At 41.9% G+C, this 12,838-nt stretch overlaps 1 protein-coding gene across 1 annotated transcript in view; it reads right to left on the bottom strand.

The window, feature by feature from the left end:
- Nucleotides 1-463: 463 nt before the first annotated feature.
- UROC1 (urocanate hydratase 1) overlaps nucleotides 464-12,838 on the bottom strand; it is a 33,427-nt gene continuing 21,052 nt past the window's right edge. The window contains exons 15-20 of the mRNA XM_072346950.1: nucleotides 11,168-11,238; nucleotides 10,161-10,259; nucleotides 8,508-8,607; nucleotides 6,131-6,212; nucleotides 1,418-1,517; nucleotides 464-836 (exon numbers count right to left, since the gene is read on the bottom strand). Coding sequence (XP_072203051.1) covers nucleotides 696-836; nucleotides 1,418-1,517; nucleotides 6,131-6,212; nucleotides 8,508-8,607; nucleotides 10,161-10,259; nucleotides 11,168-11,238 — 593 coding nt within the window. The 3' untranslated portion in view covers nucleotides 464-695. The remainder of the gene's footprint in view (nucleotides 837-1,417; nucleotides 1,518-6,130; nucleotides 6,213-8,507; nucleotides 8,608-10,160; nucleotides 10,260-11,167; nucleotides 11,239-12,838) is intronic.

Genomic DNA, 12,838 nt, shown 5'->3' with positions numbered 1-12,838 from the left:
CAGGTCTCAGTGGTGTAACTTGTCAATGTGTGCTTTTTTCCACAGCGTAAAGCAGTTCTGGTGAACTGCAAAATGCACTTCACAGAAGGTTTGGTTGCAAGCAGATGCCAGCCTCTCGCTGTTCATCTGGAGACGTACATTGTGTGTGAACAGAGTAAAGAGCTGATTCCTAAAGGAAATTAAAAACAAAAAACAACACAGCACACCAGGTTTGCTGTATTCTGGAGGCAATGCATGGCTGCAGTGAGTACACGCTTTATAAGACCCTGTGGTATACTTAACGTTATTTGGTTTCTTGAGATCCCACAGTCCAAAGACTGCAGCTTAATCACTCCTCACCTGTAGTAGCCAGAGCAAGTATCTATGAATAAGCTCCCTGCTAATCACAGAGCACGTCAGTGAGTTACAGTTAACACACATATGATGGAAGGCTGGAGTGCCAAACAAGACATTTCTCTCAGTTGCATCTGAACAGCTGGATCTTTATTTAATTTCAAGGGACAACATTGCAGCTCCTTTCCTTACTAGTGAAAAGGGCGTTCTGACATCAGTGGACCTTTCACAGGCAGATACAGATCTGCCCTATTAATGAGTTAGAAGGAAAAAATGCATGTAGTGCCAGAGACAATTGCAAGGCTTTTATTGTTCGCACATTGTATCAGACATTCCTGCCAGGATAACAGGTTGGGATACCACTAACTTCTGAGGGCTTGTTCCAAGATGTTCTCATCCACCACTTTTTGAGGAAGAGTCACTTTCAGTGCGGCGTTGTCTCTCATTGCTTGGCAGATGGTTTCATACGCGTAGCCATTACCCGACCAGCAGCGCCTGGCAACCTGTCAGACCAGAAAAATCAATGAGTATAAAAAAAAATCACCCACTTTTCTTGCCCCATCCCATTTTGCGTGATATCTGCGCAAACACTGACACTCAATTTCAGCACAATAAGAAGTTCTTGTAAGAAGTTCTCAGGATCACAGCGATAACAACTAAAAATGACATTTCAAGTCACCAAGCTGGTTTCCCTGCCACTCAGCTGTGACTGTTCCTGGCAGTGTATTTTAAGGGTGCACTATAGTTTCTTTTCAGCCTTGTATATAACATGGGTAACGTTCCCAGATTGTACTTTCTGAACACGTATGTGAAGGAGTGGGGTTTTGCTTGCAATAAATCAGAGCAGCAAGAGATTGATGGGGTTTGTAAAAAGGCTGTCTGTGATGCACAGTGCTTGCTAAGGGTTTGTCTTTATTAATCTACAAATTAATACCATTGTTCTCCTCCTTCTTCCTCGATAGTTTAGTAAAGATATTTCAGATCTGAGACAGGGAATGTGTTCAAATTATCCCTCCTCCTTTAAAGACACTTAGGTCTAGAAGTTAGGAAGATAGAGAAGTGAAGGTGTAGGAGTTTTGCTTACTCCATTGGAAACATCCCAGCTGAGCATCATCTTAGCTCGTTCTTCAGCCTCTGTGGACCCATCCAAAACCAGGCCAAATCCTCCATTGATCACTTCACCCCTAAAAAAAGAAATAGGAATGGAAGAATTCGAATCAGAAGAATGTAAATCAATCCCACAAAACATCGTGGATTTGATCAGCTGCACTGAATGAGAATATTGTAGAAAGGGCATTGCAAAAGGCACTAACAGCGGCCTTTCATACAAAAAATACTCCCGATGGACTCAAGAGTTACTTATCTCAGTAGTTTGAAGGTTCAGCTCTTTGTGCTTTCTATGCTAGAATCCACCATATCCATAGGATCGCAAGGAGGACTGTGTGCTTACTGCAGCAGACAGATGGATCTGTTTATATTCTCTTGGGACAAACGTGAGTGTGTTTTATTAAAGCGTTAAGCAGCACTTCATGCACATCTGCCTCGATCATTTCAGAAACATTCATTTCTGTATGAGATACAAAGATGTGTAGAGACTGCAGTGCCAACGTTTCAGGAAGCAGATTTATTGGTAGAAGAGCAGAAACATACTACAAACTAACAGACTATACGTGGGAGAAATACCAGTCTGGTTTTATAAGGACAGGGGAAACGCAGAGAGAAAAACATCTTGTCTCACTTCAAAATCTGGTCTGCTCAAGTTCCTGTTTGGTTGCATATGGTGAATTCAGTAGGAAAATTATCGGTTGCTGTAAAACTATAAGAGACTTCTGGCGTTATAACTGAGCATCAGCAATGTATGAGATGGGGTGTATCCTACCTACAGCTGCACACGGCAGGAGACACTAAAGGAGGTTCTGGAGGCAGGGTCTTGCCCTCTGTGTTTTGTAGTTCCACAAAATTTACTTCAAATAACATCAGACGTACCTATGAGTCAGGCAGACAGAGGTGTCCTCCAATCCAGACAAGAATCATTTCTTATGTCTATTTTCCTGCACTAAATTAAACTTAGGAACTGGGAAAAACGATGCTGCACTGGAGCCTCACAGACTTGAGATCTGCTTCCTGAACCTAGTACTCATGTTTACACCTTGTCGTTCTAATGCAAAGCACTTACATGATGCTAATGCCCTTTTATGCACTACCTGTGTGATAAGTAGGACTTTACCACATAGCTGAGCAAAGAACTCTCAGCTCCAGCTCTCACAGTCACTGTACCTTTATAGTAATCCCTTCCACTTCCTTAGATTATTAGATATGCTACTATTACAACCATTGTCTGTTGAAAAGCACAGTTTTCTTGTAACTGACAGTGCTCACAACAGAATGTCAGCAGATGAATCAGTTTCCTTCTTGAGCAGGAAAATTTCAGTCATGTTTTCAGTGGAAACGGTGACACAAAATGATTCTTTTGGATCGACACTCAGCAGTGACACAAACAGCTCTTATGGTGAGAAAACTTTAATTCCACCTTTAGTCTCATTTGGGGACGAAAACGAGCATCCAAACATTTGCACTTCCTGCCATTTCTGCTTTTAGTATCAGTGATGGCATCACAGCGCAGTTGGGATCACAGTATGATCTCACCTCAGGGCAGCCCACTGACAGTATCAGACAGCAAGAGGCCTCCAGAGTGATGCTTTATAAAGATTTGCCGCATTAGCAGATGATGTTCTTTCAGTGGCAGAGATCCCTTCTGTGCACAGCATCCCAAAGAGCATCCTTTGAAGCTCAGGCATGAAGAGTGAGTGTCTGATCTCAGTTGCACTCCATAAATTCAGAGTCTCTCCATTAATTTCCATGGAGTTACTCCAATGTAAATCAGAATCACTCATCAGAATCTGTCCTACCGTCTAAAAGTCACTCAAACTGAATGCCACCATTTGTTAGAATGGATCCTCTAGCAAAATCTCTCACTTTTAAAGGGGAGTTCTCTGCCTTCATTAGCATTGGGCCACATTTTCAGGTAATTAGAGAAACATGTGGCATTTTGACCTAAGCTACCTCCTATAATTTCCAGATGTCTCCTTCCAAGGTGATCAAAGAAAACAAGGCCTCCCTCACAAACAAGATGTCACACCGTCAACAGCACAATTCAGTTCTTAAATTACTTCTGCCTTCTTCTACTACAGATTACTTGGACCCTACACTATTTATTCTGCAAAAAAAGCCAGGCAGCAAGAAATGATTAACATTCACTTGCGGTAATCATAGTCAATACTATGCTAATCTTAAGTCTCTCAAACAGCACATGATGCAGATTCCAGCTAAATGAATATTAATCCTGCTTTTTCTTCTTCTTTTGTCTTTGCCCCACAAAGCTACAGCACAGAATTTCTGGTCTCATACAGAAGAAATAGCAGATCCGTCAGCAGCTCCAGCCAAGCCCAGATCCTGCAGGGAGGACTGGGAGCTGGACACAGCACAATTGCTGTTTCTGATCAGCCAAAAAAAGAGCTTGATTTCCCTCTAATTGCACACGTTTGAATGTGTGTATATCCACACACAGGTAGAAGCTTCCAGGTGCACTTTCATACCTCCACATCAGCTGACAAAGAGATTTCACCAGGCACATGGAAATTTCTTCATGGCAAAGTCAGCTTGATCCTTACCTCCCTTGAAGAAGAAAACCCATCCTAAAACCTAAGAGCATCCATCTCTGCAGCAAGGAAAGGCATTTCTAAAGGTTGGGGGATGGTTTTGCTTCTTCTCCCACCTTCGAATTGTTCCTCTTTTTCTCCTTAGAAGCCAAAGAGGTGCAGGTTTAACTGGCTGGGGTGGTACCGGGATCAGTTAACCCAAACAGAACCACCCATCCAGCACAGCTTTTGGGGCTCTGCAGACTGTGGCACATAGTGACACAGCATTGTTAGCACATCTGAGTCCCAGCATGGTGGTTTACAAAGGCTTGTGCAGAGACAGAACTAACTTTCAGGCTCTGTATTCCTCACCAAATCACAGTGATTTAATCACACAGGCTGTGGTCTCTCCAGAGAACAAGGTGAGCAGATACTGTTCCACAGCGACAACCCTAAGCAGCCACAAGAACTGGTTAAGAGGATTAGCCCTGCTTTACTATGGATATTTTGATTTCAAGGAACAGCCACATGCTAATTTTCCAGTTCATTACCCAGATGACAGCACCTTTGCTCTGCCTTCAGAGATTATTCCTTTCCAATGATGCAGTATAAGGAGCAAGGAGTCAGGGCAGTCTCACCACTCAGCCAGTCTGAGTTGCTCAGAGGGCTAGAAACATCAGGAGGGATTGGCTTTGCAGAGGCCAGAGACAGGGAACAAGATCATTTGTATCCTTTGGATTCTGACAGAGCAACAGCAGTATACAGAAGAACATTTGTGGCATAAGCAATTACTTCTTCAGTTCCAGTAATTATAATAGCTATAATGAAAATACTCAACATATTTTGCACAACAGTCACTGGGAAGTGCTTTTCTTCACTTGTATTCCAACAGCAGACACTGTAAAAAGGTTAAATTCAGCTAAATGTGTGCCTCCGGTGGCGCAGCGGTAGAATTCCCGTTTGCAACACCAGGGGGCCCGGGTTCGAATCCCCTCCTGTGGAGCAGGGGGTAGAAGTGCCGCTCTGCTACACAGAGGGCTCGAATCCCGGGAGTTGGACTCGATGATCTCTAAGGTCCCTTCCAACTCGCACGATACTATGATACTATGATGATATGATAAAGCCGTTCAGAAAGTTGTAGTCCACTGCTTTCTCAAGGCTGTGACTGAGGTGATCAGGGTAAGCAGATATTACGGAATGTATTTCCCATTCAGAATTCAGAAGTTGCAAATAAAGTCCTGATTGCTGTGGTTGTTATAAATGACATCAGTGAAGTTGTATTTCCCATTGCATGTAAGTCCTCAAAGTTTTCCTATCCTATTATATAGTTTTGCTCTCAAATACCTTCTATTCAGTAGTTACTCCACTGAAAAAAAAATCAAAGGAGTACAAGGAAGGGAACTCTGCATCTGAGCTGAAGGGTTATTTTTCTAGCTCCGGCTCATCTGGACAAGGAATAATTATCATCAAATGTCTCTGAGGATAACATCTGCAGCAAGTTCTTTAGTTTGCTGCTGTTGGCGCATTCCAGAACTGGATGAAACAGTGAAGAGAGAGGGATCACTACAGTATTTTATAAGAGAGTCGTCTCTCTTTGGCTACATCAAAAAATGAAGATATGGCTGTGGTCTTCTGTGCTGCCAAGCACAAGCAAAGGGAGAAAGAAGACTGGGGGTTTGCTGGCACCTGAGCTGCTTTGCATCAATAACCCCTCATTGCACTTTAGCACATGGGCATTTATATTGGGGTCCTAAGGTCACAGATTTAAATATAGCTTAAGGGGAAACCTAAACATAATCCATCCACTAACACTCTGACTGTGCATGTGCAAAGACAACTCTGGAAGTGGGATCTGTTCAAGAAAACCACGGCAGACTGTCCTTGTTTGGCAAATTAAGTTACTCAAACTGTGCTGTGTCCAATATCCATAACACTTTTTCTTGGCATATTGAAACAAATTAAAAGATCCTCGTATAGAACTGCACTTCACCTTATAACGCATCCTTTCAGCCCTTGCCTTCAAACCCACCCTTCCCATGATCATGGCACCATACTACACCAGTAGTACAGTACACAGTTCCCCTCCTGTCTCTCGCTCCTCCCCCAGCAGTGATAACTGGTTTCATAACCCAGCTTTAGAAACACCACCAAGCTCTCACCAGCCAACTCCACCGCCGTTGTGCAAGGCAACCCAGGTTGCTCCTCTGAATGCATCTCCTACGAAATTTTGTACCGCCATGTCTAGGAGAAGAGGAAACGTGTTACCATGGCTCAGACATGCTGCATTTGTTTTCTGTTGGCTGCTCACTTCTTTCCACTGTCGCCTCCACTGGCAGCATTCTCTGGTCACAGAGAACTTTGTCTTGGATCCTGGAACTGCTGAAATCACCCGGGATGTTTCTTTGTTTCCAAAATGAAGACCAGTAATTCAAGAGACAACCGTCATTTGTCAAATGCGTTATTTCTGCTGATACATCCACTAGAGTTTCATACATTCACTGCAATTTGTGCTAAAGGATGTACTCCAAAAGAACACCACACAGAGGGCAACAATGTACAATTTACTGAAGACATTTACCTAGGTTTAGTTTGGAGGCAGTTGCTTTTAACTGCAAAAATATGCTAGCACAGTACTCTCACTGGTCACATTTGCAACCCCACAGTTGGTATATATTTGATGGAAAAATGAGTTTACTTGAGCACTAATCTATGTTAAACCCTGTCAAAAGCCCCATTATGGCATCTTCTCTCTGGCATTAAGTCACTTTAATAACCCAATTATCATAATTACAGTGCTGTCAGGAGGGAATGGGAGATATTCAGTTCCCTATATTCTTAACACATACAGTTTTCTTCCTCAGCCAGCAGATGATAAGAATGGAGGTTGGAAAAGGAGCATGGCAAGTGGGATAACGATGTAATAACATCGTGCTCCTTGGCTTTGATAAAGGTCACTAGCTGTGCAAATGTCTGTGCTGAAATACACTTCGCAGAGCAGCAGCAGTCCATGTTTGACAAGGTAATTATTGCAGAATAAAATTACACAAGCAAAGACTCAGAAGTTCTGGGCTAGAGAAGAGCCAATTTCAATGAAAACAACTCAGACATGGTGTTAAAACAGCAGGAAGGGAGGGAGAGAAGAGAGCGGAAGACCTGAGATGTAAGGTGCTCTTTAATTACCTCCAGAGCCTCACTTGGTTTCAAAGACCAGCAGAAACAGCAGCCAATAGGATTTGGAAAAGCTCTCATAGAGGCAGATAGTTCATATAATTTAGAAAACTCAAAGCAAAACAGCACACGGTAAGCAATTGGGTTTAGCAGGCCTTGTTTCTCTTGCCCTCTCCTGAGGGCATTGCCTTCTGTTTATTATATGGTTAAGCCCTTTGGTGGAGGCATCCATTTAGATTGCTGTTCTCTGTGCATCTTGGCAGAAACAAACATTATTTCAGGCCTCTGTCCACATGGCACATTGCAACCAGCCAGCATTCTCAAAAAAACATTGAAGTGAGACTGATAGGCACTGCTAAAAGCCCCATTTCATCAGGCGGTCCATTAAAGATAGCAGGGAACTTTTCTCCTGAACACTGGCCCATAATTTGTTTCTATTACGAATTTCCAGTCCTAATGGCAGTCGTTCAATATTCCCAGCTATCTCAATCACAAAGTGTCCTTCTATAGCAACTTTCATCCTCCTGCCTTGAGTCACTGAATGATTGTCAGTTCACGGCATGTGAAAACACAATTGGGCTAAAATTGTTACCATAATTATGAACGGAAAATTGAGACTTAGGTGAAGAAATGTTTAATGCTTCACTCGTGTTTCAAATCCATAATCTCATATCCGTTGGGTTTATTTTTTCTAAAGCACCATTTCATCATTTCTTAAAAGCAGATTCTGATTAGTTCAGGTCAGCTATGCAGAATTAAAGGCTCATATTGAATAGCAAACATACATAATTTGCCCACAGTCACACTGTGAGTGAGCAACAAGGAATGGAATCTAATCCAGAGCTCCTAACTTCATTCTTGTGCTTTTACTATCAATGTACATTTCTGTATGACCAGAAAAGTTCCTTTCAGAAACTCCAGGCTTTTCTTGAACCCTTGAGCAAAGAATGAACAGAACTGCAAGTCTTAAAGCATTAAGAAAAATGCTATTTGAATCTGATTTTCATTCCACGTACCCCAGGGAAGCCCTGCCATAACTCTGCTCACATCACTTCTTGGAAAGACAGAGGTGCAGAATTAAAATCAAACACAAGGTGCAGTTCTCTAAGACCAACTGCTCTCCATCTGCATTCAGGTACATCTTTTCACTGAATTTTCAGCACTCTTCTGAGCCCTTCCTATTTAACTAACTCCATATTCATTTCTGTATTACTTGACAGCCACTATACCAAGGTCACAGGAAGTCTGATTAACTGGGATTAAAGGGTTGAATAGAAACATTTTAAAACATCAAATTATATATATGTATACTTCTCAAAGCAACTTCCTTTTTTGCCTGTACAGACAATATTCAGATGCTCTGCTGACCTGCACAGAAGGCTGATCCATCATAAACATTCGATGTTTCTCTGTAAGGACTGTCAGTTCCACTCACATCGTGGTGATCTCGGCTTAGGACTACTGGAGCCTGCGAAAGCAAAAAAGACAGAAGATAGAGTCTTTCGTGAGCTGTCAGTGCTACCGTGGGTCATCTTTTGCTGTATTTGCTTCTATTTAAGTCACGACAAATTGCAGCTTTGTCCCACCTCTTAAATCCTGAACCTCCTTCCCTCCCTGCTCTCCATTTATTACAAAAGGAATGCTGGCATGCTGTTCACAATAGCCATCACCAATTCACAACTGAGAACTTGAGTTAGTTTTTATGTACGTGACATCCTCAAAAGGGACAGGGAGAAAAGAACTGTGGCTTTCTCATCAGAAACCTTTCTCTGCTGAAACTGCAAACACACTTCAGTGCTTAAGAACTCATTCAAAAAAATAGTTGTTTTTCCAAGCAAATGAAAACAAATAGTAATTTCTTTTATTTTTTTTCCATTCTTTTGGAAGACTTCAAGACTACAAATAACGCAGCAACAAGAATTAGTGTTCTCACACAGACCAAACAAGCCCATTCTTGATCTGGAATTTAACTGACAGAATAATCTAGATCAGTTTGCAGGGTTTCGTTACCCTTTGCCACGCACATGTTTCTATAAGAGCCATTCACTCTCTTGGCATGGTGTGGTCTGGAATTAACTGGCTCTGTTTTATGCTGGCATTGAATTAGAAAATAACTGAAACTGGATACGAGCACCCAGCTTCCAAGAGGGGGAATGGAGATTTGAAGAAACACAAAAAAGGACAAAATCTGAAGGGCCTGGGATTTTGACCTTGTGAGTCGTAGCTCCAAGGGAGTTCTGTGTCTGGTCAGGTTTACTTGTTAAGATTAGCTTGCAGTGACGTTCATTTTGAATCCTGAGAAGGTCAACAGCTCAACATTTGAAATATTTTAACAAACATTATCTGAGTAACAAAAACAAAGACCTTTCCTTGATGGAATCCCTTCCAAATTTGCCTTGAATTTTTGCCTCTTTTAAAAGGGTAATTATTGTAGTTCGGCTGTAAAAGAGATGAAGATGAAGGAGCAGACATGCCTAAATCCGGTGCTGCTGTATACATGCAACAAACAGCAGAGCACTGATGAAACCTATTCATGAGCAGAGATCACAATCCTTCATAAAACTTCTACCATCCAGAGAAGGAAAGAAACAAGAATTTGAATCAAATCAACAGATGTGAGGTTACTAATTTGAACATTTCAAACTCACACAGTAATTCAGCTGTTGTAAAAATTCTCTTTTTAAAAAAATCACTGAATGTTTGTCCCAATTCATTTTTCCCCCTGCTTGCTACAAAACCACAGCTTACATTGTACCTTTGTTCTGGTCAAAGAACAAATAAGGCAGATTCCCAATGTGAAATAAAAGGTAACATATTCCAGTTTTTAGACTTGTCTGTTACACAGCACAATACTGATTACTGACAGAGAGGAGAATGGAACACATTAACAGAATACTGCATCCATGTAAATGGCAGGCATCTCTGCTCTTATTGGTAGATGCTCTTTCCTTTCCCACCTGCCACCCTATTATCAGATATGAAACACAATTACCAGACCATATTAAGAGGAAAAAGGCAAACCTTAATCCTTCCTTCAGCAATGGCTCGATTAATAGCTATGGCTATAGACACACGACCCCTCTGATCGGAATATAAGATTCTAGCTTGAGATCCAACAACCTATAAAACAAGAAAAGCCACAGTGATAAGGTTCTCTGTGCAACTGGCTTATCTTCCGGCCCCAGATAAATGCAGCCAGAGGATTGTCCCCTTCTGTAGGAGAAAATACAGATTATTTGTTCATCGACTTCCAGAAAATAGAAATTAAGGCCTCTTTGAACAGAGTTTTATCTCTGCTCACACAATCTGCAAGATGTATTCCTGTAATCAGCTGCTACTGTCCAATAATCCCACTTTTTAAATCAACCCGATTGCTGGACTCTCAACAAACCCCTTATCGACAGCTGAGAAGCAGACGTTTGGAAATGGTGATGGGCTAGAAAGAAAGAGAAATGTAAAGGCAAAGAACAGCAAAGAACATCTGTCCTGCACAGCTATGTTCCTCTTCAGCCTTTACTCCACAGACCAATCTGGCTTCCAGATGAGGAGAGCACGTGTAAGCCTTTCAGTGTTACCAGTTAGCTCCACAGTGAGAGCCCTCCCTTAAAGAAATACAAAGGATGCCTCACCGCCATCCTGCTTCAACATGACACAACACAGTATATACCAGTTTTGGAACGGGTGCTGGGAACTGCAGGTCCAATGAGGTCAGGCCAAGTGAATGCCACAAAGGACACTTCGAATAGTGCTGAAAGGTGGTTACAGATGAGGTAGAGGATGAATACTGCCCGGTTTCACTCCAGGTATAAGGCTAGATCTTGTATAATTTGAACATTTCCAGATGGGAGGGGTAAAGGGAAAGAACCACTTCAGCTCACCCTAAAGCTCTGCTCTAGAGAGATGCTTGAGTTACCAGCTGTATTGACTGCTCATGTTTTCATTCACACCCATACCTACTTTTCATTCCAGCACTGTGAAGTGTCTGCACCAGGAGCAGTCGCTCATCCTGAGAGAGGCTGTGCACTTACCAAGCTGTGCCTCCCAGCTTCCCGAATCCAACGGATGTTGTCATGGTACTGCTGCTTCACAGATGTGCTCACTTGCAAGGGAAAGCAAGGAAGAAATAGGTTTTGAAAATGAATGCAATATGCTTTAAATTAAATTAAAGTCATCTGACAGCACTAGCAAGTTATATTCCTGCTCTCAGCTACAAGCACGCATATAGGATGTGCTACGTTGAGTCTTCTTTGCAGCCAATGCTGTAACTTATAGAATATATTTAGGGGAAGGTATGAGACGTTGCATGGGAGGCAGCTGGAATAGTAACTCTCAGATCTTTAGCAAACTGAATTAGACCCTGAGATATGGTTTGCACATACTGTTCATTGCTGGTGACCTGGCCTGCTGCCTACTAAATGCCCAAACCCTTTCTGAGCCTTTGTTAAATTAGAAACTTTAATGAACTCTGTGATATCTGCTACCATAGTTCAATGTTTTATCAGGTAGTAAATAACTCATTTGACCATCTATCAGAAATCCTGATATTATCAGCTGGTAATATATACTGAGGATGAGTTACACCCATGCTGGGATGTAGATTTATAGCACTGCAATTGCTCTATACTGAATTGCCAATGTGAATGTCCTTATCTCAAGATAAATCCAAGGTTACTTATCCTACAGACCAAATTACGTCGCCTCATATTACTATGGAGCATAAACTGCATAGAAAAAACATTGTTTAGGCAAGTATATAATCTGAGGAGAAAACTGTATACAGCTTAACCACTCTCCAGCTCCTACCTGTGCCAAGCTAGCATATTTCCCTACCACTTCCCATCTCTCACCATTTTTCAAGTCAAATTACAATGTATAAATGAATTACCTGTGAAAATCAAAGTGGACTAACTGAACACTGCTAAACAGTCCCAGGTAACTGAGAAGTGTTTCCATTAAGTAATGTGACAGCAAATATCTATAGTAAAACTAGAACTTTCTGGGCTAAACTGGTTATTAAAGGGAAATACAAAATAGTCATTCTTGCAGAGGCAGTCCTGCCCCACAAAGTTTTAACAATCCTAAAAGGACCTGTCAGTGCTTTATGGGTTGGTTCCAAATGAGAGTTTCTAAACACAGCAACGAGGATTAACATGCCAGCTCTTAGATTCACTGGGAGCGAAAGATGAAACATCTGCTTGTTTAGAAAACAGAAAAGTGAACAGAGTTCCTTTCTGCCACTTTTATAAGCTCTCTCAGAGAACACTTGTCGCCTTTCTTACCTCACAGTGCACTGACTTATGGAAAAGATCTGTTACTCCTATAGAAGATCCTTAGAAGGGAAGGCAGAGGAGCAAACCAGCTGCAGGGACCTACCAACACAACATGCCTGTCTCCCACAGCCAGCTCCAATAAACAGTTATATTCTCTGTCCTAAACTGGGGTGTTGTCCAATTTGGATAACATCAGTCATCCCCAGGGAAGGGAAGAATTCTCCCTTTTATTTGGTCTTCCTTCCTGCAGCTGAGAATCTTAAAGCTTCATTCTAGAAAGAGCTTGAACTTTAGCTCCATGTGTCCCATTTGTTAAACTGTTGTCAGCCCCCCCACCCCCATCTCACACTCCAAGAGCAATCTCTTTCTAATTCAGGCAGGCTACTGTGTGAGTGCTGGTATTTCACAGGCATTTCTCTGCTTATTTAG

This window comes from Excalfactoria chinensis, chromosome 12 (genome assembly GCF_039878825.1).
Source record: "Excalfactoria chinensis isolate bCotChi1 chromosome 12, bCotChi1.hap2, whole genome shotgun sequence".
In the NCBI taxonomy this organism is placed as follows: Eukaryota; Metazoa; Chordata; class Aves; order Galliformes; family Phasianidae; genus Excalfactoria; species Excalfactoria chinensis.
The sequence above is the reverse complement of the archived record's forward strand: the minus strand, read 5'-3'. Positions and strand labels throughout refer to the sequence as shown.